The sequence below is a fragment of the Bactrocera tryoni genome, chromosome 4 (genome assembly GCF_016617805.1).
Source record: "Bactrocera tryoni isolate S06 chromosome 4, CSIRO_BtryS06_freeze2, whole genome shotgun sequence".
Classification (NCBI taxonomy): domain Eukaryota; kingdom Metazoa; phylum Arthropoda; class Insecta; order Diptera; family Tephritidae; genus Bactrocera; species Bactrocera tryoni.
Genome location: NC_052502.1, coordinates 64,206,489 through 64,216,364, shown reverse-complemented (window position 1 = coordinate 64,216,364; position 9,876 = coordinate 64,206,489). Strand labels below are relative to the sequence as shown.

At 41.1% G+C, this 9,876-nt stretch overlaps 1 protein-coding gene across 2 annotated transcripts in view; it reads left to right on the top strand.

Moving 5' to 3' along the window:
- Positions 1 to 1,096: 1,096 nt before the first annotated feature.
- LOC120774799 (serine-rich adhesin for platelets) overlaps positions 1,097 to 9,876 on the top strand; it is a 54,444-nt gene continuing 45,664 nt past the window's right edge. The window contains exons 1-9 of one of the 2 annotated variants that reach the window (XM_040104591.1): positions 1,097 to 1,145; positions 5,246 to 5,431; positions 5,737 to 6,251; positions 6,349 to 6,534; positions 6,658 to 6,923; positions 6,990 to 7,282; positions 7,348 to 7,537; positions 7,594 to 8,610; positions 9,352 to 9,448. In XM_040104591.1, the coding sequence (XP_039960525.1) occupies positions 5,395 to 5,431; positions 5,737 to 6,251; positions 6,349 to 6,534; positions 6,658 to 6,923; positions 6,990 to 7,282; positions 7,348 to 7,537; positions 7,594 to 8,610; positions 9,352 to 9,448 (2,601 nt within the window). In that variant the 5' untranslated portion in view covers positions 1,097 to 1,145; positions 5,246 to 5,394. Of the gene's footprint in view, positions 1,146 to 5,245; positions 5,432 to 5,736; positions 6,252 to 6,348; positions 6,535 to 6,657; positions 6,924 to 6,989; positions 7,283 to 7,347; positions 7,538 to 7,593; positions 8,611 to 9,351; positions 9,449 to 9,876 lie in introns of those variants that run through there. The other variant, XM_040104592.1, reaches the window with a different exon arrangement.

Genomic DNA, 9,876 nt, shown 5'->3' with positions numbered 1-9,876 from the left:
AATAATAACGTTGCTTTGCCCCAGTTTCGGCTGCAATTTGTGAGTGCCTGCCTGTTAGTAATCACCCTGTATAAATTAAACAGTGGTTTTTATGCAGCATCTCTTTTATCACAAATATGCTATGTTTCGATATATTCGATGGGTCTAGCACTAGAAGTGTAACCAATTAAAAAAGCCATAACTTCGGTTTGAAAAATTATTTTTATTTATGTATTTTAAAGCAAAAAAATGTGTGAAAATAATCATAAATTCAGGACCAATTCACTTTTGCTCGATATGACAAAAAGGAGTTTTGCCTTAACTATGGCCTTGAGACGGTCAAAAAACGAATCGCAAGCTGCCCGAATGTGGCTTGTCGGTATTTTGGCCCACTCACGGACAGTGGCTTTCTACAGCATCTCGAGACTGGTGTATTTTTTACTTTGGACTTTGCTCTCCGAAAGGGTCCAGAGAGAATAATACATTGGATTCGCATCTGGTGAATTCGAGAGCCATTGTGTGGTCGTAATGAAGTTTGGAACGTCGTTTTTCAGCCATTTTTGGTTCACTCGCGCTTTGTGAGACGGTGATGAGTCTTGTTGAAACGTCCATGGTTTGCGACCGAAATGTTTGTTTGCCCACGGCTTTAAAGCAGCCTCCAGAACACTTTCCCGATAATATGTCGCATTTACTTTAACGTCAGGCTGGTGCTGCCTCCTGGTGGCCAACCGATGACTAAGATTCTCGTATGAACGGTCGGTCAAGTAAGCCCTAACGTTTTGAGAGTTTACGAATTGCTCAGTTGGAAAAATTTTTTCATCAGAAAACACAATGTTCGGAATTTGACCGCTTTCGGCCAAGCGAAGCAACTGCTTCGCTCTCTCAAGTCTTACTTGTTGCTGCTTCGGTGTGAGATCATGGGCCTTCTGGAACTTGTAAGGCTTGACCCTGAGCTCATTTTTCAACATGCGTCGGATGCTGCCAGGTTCGCCAGGTATTCCGAACTAAAGTAAAAATTTTGTATTGAAATTATGTTTTTAATATTAAAACTTTTAATTTCCAAAAAGAAAAAATATTGATTTATTCTTCTTTTTATATTTTTCAGCTTCCGCGAGGAGCGGTTTGGCAAACCCTCTTCCTACTATGTGCCGTGCTCTTTATAAATGGTAAGTAAAATATTTCTTTATAAATTTGCTTTTACAAGAACATACATACATACTTACATATGTCCACGGTTCATGCAAATTCCAATAATTATATGGGTTGTCAAAAAAGTCTTGCGGTATTTTTATTGAATTTTCTTTATTGAAATTTAAATGAATTTTTGATGACTCATGCCCAGCTCTTGACCGATGCTACGGCTGCTACTATGTCGGTCTCTTTCGACCAATTCAGCGATTTTATCGCAATTTTCGACGACAGGCCTTCCGGAGCGTGGCCCATCTTCGACCACCTCTACACCAGAACGAAAACGTTGAAACCATCGTTGTGCGGTGGAAATGGAAACTGTATCGGGTCCATAAACTGCACAAATTTTATTGGCGGCTTGAGATGCATTTTTTGTACTACTACGATAAATACTGTAAAATATGCCGCATTTTCTCTTTATTTTGCTCCATGTTTGCGACGATATAACTCCCTAACGACTTGAAAGAAACGACAATCAATCAAACACGTGTTAGCGCGTGAAATGAGCTTTCCAAAAAGGTATAGCATGACCCGATGCGACGAATAAAACTAGAACTACGCGCTTTCAGCGCCAACTAACGAAAATACCGCAAGACTTTTTTGACAACCTAAATATTAATTGAGTTCAACAGCCGTCTATTTTTTTAGCTTCAGTTGTATCAAATCAAAGAAGCTAAATATTCTTGTAACATTAGTTCCCAATATTAACTTGTTTCTTTCCCACAATATATTTTTGACTATTCATATTAGACTACAGTATTTGGTATTCTCTCGAACCTCGGCTTGCAATTACAATTTAGAAATTGGAATTTAGAAACAAGAAATGTGTTTGTTATTAAAAATAAAAATTTCAAATCCTTCAATGAAACCAACATTTCCGAACATATTTGTTTGTTTGTGACAAACAATTTTTCTGGCCTATTAAACCCCTCAGTAACTTATTCTAAAACCGATGACTATTAATTCTGTAATAGCTCCCCCGATATTACCATTGCTAGCGCGGGTCTGATAATGATGCAAGGTTACCTACCGCTACCGCTCACTTCATCCCGGCTAGAAGAATTGCGGAACTCCGCCCTAATTTCCCAGTCGAAGCAGCTGTTTTAGCTAACGAGCGTGACTCCTTACGCCATTCCGATTCCGGGATTCCCGAATAAGGGATCTCAATTTGAAGATTCAGCGATTGGTTAATCAACAGCTTTGGTAAGCTTTGGTCTACTATCAAGGCTTTGTCTAATCCGAAGAGACATGATGACCCATTTGAAGTTCAATTCAATAGCCATGCCTCTTCGGACCCGAAGAAGTGCACGAGCTATTTTAGCGGGCAATTTACACTGCATCTTTCGGTAGACAAAACCAAACGATGTCTTCTTCAACGGCTGCGCACCGATGAGGAGGTTCAGAATGTCATCAATTAGATAAAATCAACTTAATCCATTGGCCCTGATGGAATCAACATGCTTATGCTAATGCATCTAGGCTCGACGGGAGTGAGCTACCTCACCAAGGTTCGCAACATGTCGCAAATATCCGATATATGGAAAGTCGGAAAAGTGGTCCCACTACTGAAACCTGGGAAACCCGCCAACAGAGGGGTGTCCTACCGTTCGATAACTCTCCTCTCCCTGATAATAAAGACGCTTGAAGCCTTACTACTTCCAAACTCCACTTACAACCTGAGCCTAGCAAACCGCCAGCATGGATTCCGAAAAATGCACACAGCCACCACAGCACTCAGCATCATAAACGCCCTGATAGTTTTTGGCCTTAACCAGAATCCACCCTGTGAGAGAACGATCCTCGTAGCGTTGGACTTGTCAAAAGCCTTTGACACAGTTAGTCACACAACGTTACTGCAAGACATTAATAAAACTACGCTCACTCCAGAACTGAAGAGGTGGGCCATAAACTACCTGAGCGGTCGTCAATCATCCGTACTGTTTCGAGGAAAAAAATTCTAAACTGAGAAGAATTATACAAGGGCTTCCGCAGGATGGTGTCCTCTTCCCGCTATTGTTTAACTTCTATATTTCGAAACTCCCACAGCCAACAGAGAGAGTTCCCATAACCTCGTAGGCTGATGATTGCACGATATTGACATCGGGAAATGGAATCGATGGTATGTGTTCCGACCTTTCTCGCTGTCAATATTCTAGATTTTAGGTGTAACTTTTGATAGTCTATTCCCTTTCACTCCTCATACGCCGCAACAAAATCCTCAAGTCGCTAGCCGGCAACACATGGGGAAAGGACAAAGAAACGTTGCTGGCAACTTCAAGGCAATCGGCTTCAACTATGCCGCATCAATATGGTCAACACTTACATAGGGAGGCCCAGATGCTCACAGTTAAGGAGCGTAATTAACTCTTCTTCAGGCAGTTCCTGTCGGGTTGTTTTCGCAGAAATCACCCCTGCAGTAACGTGCTTGGAGCGGAACCGCCTCCTAGGAACATCAAGAGGTCTTTCCTTAATTACTAACAGTACTCTGACCAGACTTTGGATGCAACAAATTTCCGACAGGTAGTGACCACCATTCACAGTGAAGCCATCGACACCTTCACCGACTCTCTTCCAGCGAATGGCGTACTCGGAGTCAAACCATCACCCATCGCAGACGAAGAGCTCCAGTTGCCGCGAGAAAGGAGATTAACGTTTGCGCAGCTTCGTTCTGGATACTGTAGCAGGCTAAGCTCCTACTTATCCAGAATAGACCCCGACATATCCAATATACTAATGTCCTGTGTACAATGAGTCTCTGCAGTGATGACAAGAGATATTTCGTCTTGCCCTATTTGCTTCGCTTTCTTATCTAGTCTGGAGAAAGCAGAACTAACTGCGCGGTTGTTGAGGCCAATGATATCAATATCATCGGTGTACGCCAGCAGCTGTATAGAAGATTGTACCTTCTCTATTCAGATCTCCAGCTCGAATTATTTGCTCCAGGAATAGATTGAAGAAATCGCATGATAGGGAGTCGGCTGGTCTGAAACCTCGTTTGATATCGAACTGCTCGGAGAGATCCTTCCCGATCCTGATGGAGCTTTTGGTATTGCTCAACGTCAGTTTACACAACCGTATTAGTTTTCTGGTGATACAAAATTCAGATATAGCGACATAAAGGCAGTTTTAGCACAGAGTGAATATCTGGTCAGTTGTCGATTTTCCAGGCCACACTTATAAGGTCCAATCAGTTTGTTGACGGTGTGTTTGAATCTTTCACACAATACGCTCGATAGAACCTTATACATGTGCGCTATGAGGAGGCTTTTCCAACGATAGTTGGTGCAGATTGTGCGGCCCTCCTTTTTATTAATAAACATTATCTTCCGTTACCCCGATAATACCCTTCACGAAAGATTCCTTACAAAAATTTTATTTTAATTGGTCAGTTTGTTTGCTCGGTCGATATCTCAAAAACTGAGACACTATTTGGAATATATACAGTTGGACAGATAGACGGAAATAGCCAAGTCGACTCAGCTCATCACGATGAACATTAATATATTTGTATAAATTTTATAGGGTCTCCGACATTTTCTTCAGGTGAAAGAAACTTTGTTGCAAATTTAATACTCATATACCTCGCTCAGGTTATAACAAGACCTAGGCGTTAAGATTTGGTTTCGATTGACTAATTTATAAAGGGAATAAGCTAAGAAAAAATTCCTGGTTATGCTTCTAAGCCAGCTCCAATTGATAAATTGTAATTCGATGCTATTTCTTAGTGAAATAATTTAGGCTATACTAAAAAATCTCCTTTTCCGATGCAAAATTTTATAGATATCAGTACCCGAAATTTCGTTTAAACAATAAATGTCAAAATGTTAAATATTACAAATTTTTAACTTCACATCAGAGTATTATACTAGATAATATACCCTTCATTATATATGTAGATATTCTTTTCTCCTCTGTTGTGAACTGATAACCTTTAGTTTTTTATGCTAATACCAGCAATTTTACAAGTATGCCTAGGAACACTTAAAATCTAACCACTAAACCAAAGATGTACACAAAATAACTTACTGAAATTTTAGGGCCTAATTCGAATAATCTTAATTTTATTCTATACTTTCAGAAGTCCGTTCGGAAGGTAGAGTAGTTTGCTACTACACCAATTGGAGTGTCTACAGACCAGGTACAGCGAAATTCAATCCACAGAACATCAATCCATATTTGTGTACACATTTGGTGTACGCTTTTGGTGGATTCACAAAAGACAATCAGATGAAACCCTTCGATAAATACCAGGATGTAGAACAAGGTGTGTAAAAAGTTCTTTCAACTAACTAATTATGGGTTAAGTATAGAGAAAATGGTAGATTTACCTTTTCACTTAATTTTTTTCTAACGTACAATATTTCAGTTTTAACCTCCCTAGTATGTCCACAACTCAACAAGCACTCAACAAGCCATATTGTAATACAAATTTACATTTCTCCTAACTCTTTCCGAATGAAATAGCATGGTAAACTCAATTAACACTCCCCTTTTTGCTATCTTTTCATGTCTCTGCTGCCTGTCATCATTCACCCACCAATTCGCATCGTTCACCCCTTCACTGTTCAGGCGGCTATGCCAAATTCACCGGCTTGAAAACGTACAACAAGCAATTGAAGACCATGATTGCCATCGGTGGCTGGAATGAGGCCTCATCACGTTTTTCGCCGCTTATGGCCAACCCGGAGCGACGACAGCAATTCATTAAAAATATTTTGAAATTTCTACGTCAAAATCATTTTGATGGCATCGATTTGGATTGGGAGTATCCGGCACAGCGTGAGGGCGGCAAGCCGCGCGACCGCGACAATTATGCGCAGTTTGTGCAAGAATTACGCGCCGAATTTGAACGTGAGTCACAGAAGACCGGACGTCCACGTCTGCTGCTGACAATGGCGGTACCAGCAGGCATTGAGAACATCGAGAAGGGTTACGATATACCCAAACTGAACAAGTACCTTGACTGGTTCAATGTGCTCTCGTACGATTTTCATTCATCGCACGAACCATCGGCTAATCACCACGCTCCATTGTACTCGCTGGAGGAAGAGTCCGAGTACAATTATGATGCAGAATTGAATATTGTAAGCATATTGAAGTTGTTGGCAGTCGAAGTAATTGAAATTTTGATTGAAATAATTTGCATTTCTTTCTGTTTTTTTGGTTTGCTCCTGCTATTAGGATTATTCCATCAAATATTATTTGAAAGCTGGCGCTGACCGCGACAAGTTGGTGCTGGGCATACCTACATACGGACGTTCGTATACACTGATTAATGAGGAGAGCACGGAAATTGGCGCACCGTCAGAAGGACCGGGTGAACAGGGCGACGCTACACGTGAAAAGGGCTATTTGGCCTACTATGAGGTAAGTGGATTGAAGAAAATTACAGTCAGAAATAAGTAAGCAAACAAATGAATCAAAACGAAAGAAATTTGTAACTGGAAATGAGTACCCGAATTTACAGAATCATGATTTTTAACATTACAGATATGCCAAAATCTGAAAGAGGACCCTGAGTGGACCGTCGTACAGCCAAATCCCAATGCGATGGGACCATATGCATATAGACGTAATCAATGGGTTGGTTATGATGATGAAGCCATTGTACGTAAGAAAGCGCAATATGTGGTCGAAAATGGCTTAGGTGGCATTATGTTTTGGGCCATCGATAACGATGACTTCCGCGGCACTTGCAATGGAAAACCTTATCCACTGATTGAAGCAGCCAAGGATGCTATGCTCGAGGGCTTAGGGTATGATTTTGCAAATTTTAAAAGTGTCCTCTTATTTTTAAACCAATTATAATTACAACCATTCAGGCTTGGCATCAACGAAGTCGCTAAGCCGAATTCACCCAAGAAACCTTCACGTTCACGTAGTCGTGAGAATTCGTCATCAAAATTAAATCGCATTGGTGGCAGCAGCGAAGGTAAGGGTTCAGCGAGTCGTACGACTTTGAGTAGTGGACGACGTCGTATACAATCCAGCACCACAACAACAACGCAAGCACCCGAGACCACGATAAGACTGACTAATCCAGAAGGCTCTTCATTGTATATAGGCGGTCGCGTCACCACACCAGCTCCACCCACCACGCCTGACCCAGGAACTGGTGAGTGCCCACCTAACCCACGCTCAGAAAATATATTAAAAAAATGTCTCTTTCCACCTTCGTAGACTTCAAATGCGAAGAGGAAGGATTCTTTCAACATCCACGTGACTGTAAGAAATATTATTGGTGCTTGGATAGCGGTCCGTCTGGTTTGGGCATTGTGGGCCATCAGTTCACTTGTCCATCGGGACTGTATTTCAACCCGGCCGCTGACTCGTGCGATTTTGCGCGTAACGTGCCCTGCAAAACGAAGAAGTAAAAATTCATGTTTTCAATATTTTATATGAACTAATTTAATTTTCCAACTTTAGAGCCACAACTGCTGCACCTGTAACCAGCACCACGACAACAACTACTACACCACGACCAACAGCTTCCCTCAATCGTATATCAGCCGCTACTTCACGCACATCTTTCTTTAGAACCACCACTACAACAACATCAGCTCCAGAGGAGTATGAAGAAGAAGAGGAGGAGGAGGTGGAGGATGTACCAGCACATACTAAAGATAGAGATGCCGAAGAAGATCCACAGGTTATAAAAGAGCTCATTGAGCTCATACGCAAAGTGGGTGGTCTTGAGGAGTTAGAAAAGCACTTGCAACACAAAGATGATGGCTCAATATCGATTAAAGGCAGCTCCAGTGAATCAGGTGTGGCTACCACCCCCACGCCGATTAGTAAAAATCTTTACGACAAAGTGCTTAGCAAACCTAACACCTTCAACTCGTTCCGCAATCGCTTTACCTCATCATCACTGTTTAGAAAATCTGGCCAAACAAAGACGGAAGGATCGACAAGTACTAAATTAGAAAGCGAGGAATCACAGTCTACTGAGGGTGCCAGCAGCAGCGGCTACTCCAAATACTCATCCGTCGTGCGCGGTAATAGCAGGCAGGGTCCGCAAAATGAGGGACTTGATAAGTTGTCTGAGTTCGATGGTTTCCTGAAAGAAAAGAAACAATATGTGACAATAAACAGACATAGAGGCGCATTTAGAGGACAAGATGATGAAGATGAAGTGGAGGAAAAGCAAACTGCTGAAGAATTAAATGAGAATACTGAAGAAGAGGAGTTGATTAGTAGAAGCAAAACCACAAAGCGGCCAACCAACACAGTCACACCTTCGTATGCAAGCATAAAACGCACCAGACCAACAACACTTCGTACCGAATCCGATGAGGAAGCTGAAGGAAGTGACGAAGAGGTCAAAACTGTAAAGGAGAGTGAAGAAAAGCGCACCTACACCTCACTAAATCGGAACCGAGGACGGTTTACCACCACTGAAAGCAGCCAGCCAGCAGAGGAAATTGTCACTAATTCAAATAGGTAAAGAATTATCGAACATGACTAAAAGGTGTTTCGTGTGTACGAATGAATGATTGGCTTTATTTCGATAGTTTTGAAGACATAGTAATGATTAAGATGACTGAAAATTATATATAAGTATACTAATCTTCAACAAGTCTACACTGCGCAGGGTCTTGCTGAAACCTGCAGACTCTTTTCCCGAAGTACAATGAAATTTTAAAGGGTTAGAGAGGGTAAAGAGATGATCTTGATCTAACAATATTGCATCGTGGAGCCCCTCAGAGTCTTGAAATATTTTTAATTAAATTATTTACTCTTGTTCTTTATAACTCTGGTAATCACGCCAAACAAGACACTCATCGGTATTTCGAGTATTATTTTTTCAGCTGTCTTAGAGGGCAGTGTTTAGTTATCGGCTTTTATGAGTCGTTGGTTTAAGTAGCGATAGTGTAATTATATAGAAAAAAAATCACCAAAAGTTTTTTTCGTGCCGATTTTAATCGTCTTAAAAACCACTGGAATTGGGGAGCGAGATAGTTCACATATCTACCCAATATGTAGAAATTCGTTAAAACTGCTTTAATATAATAAGACGTATTTTTTCTTAGATAACAACACTCTGCTAAACTTTCATTTCCAATTCAAACAATTTTTTTATGTGTTCATCAGAGCTGAGTTTCTCCTATCGCAGAGTAGCTACACATACCTATTATACCGTTTTATAATATCTAGAAATTTTCAAACTCTTACCACTTGCAGGTATAAATATCTGGAGCGTACAAGACCCACAAACAGGCTTCAGACATCGGCCAGCAGTCAAGATGACGACGAGGTGGATCAAGAGGATGAACAAAATGTAACGGTACAATTAAATGGGGCTGCAATAGATTCCACACAAAAATCAACACAAACCACAACACGCATCTATGCGAATATAGGTCGTCGTACCACAACAACAACAGAGACTCCTATCACCACCCAAGAAACACCAACCAGATACAATTTATTAGAAAACACTTTTAGCAACAACGAAACACCTGAACCAATTTTACCAACTACTACTACCACTGTCACAACAGCAAATGACTCACCCGCCCTATCCATAACCATTAAAAATACTAATCCCCAATTCATACCCATTACCACGAAGCAAACCATTACCACCACATCCCAACCCATTATTTCCACAACAAATGCCGCCGCTACTACAACAACATCAAATGATATTGAACTAACCGATACCAAATCCACCATTACCACACTCCCACCAAACCTTGAGTCTGA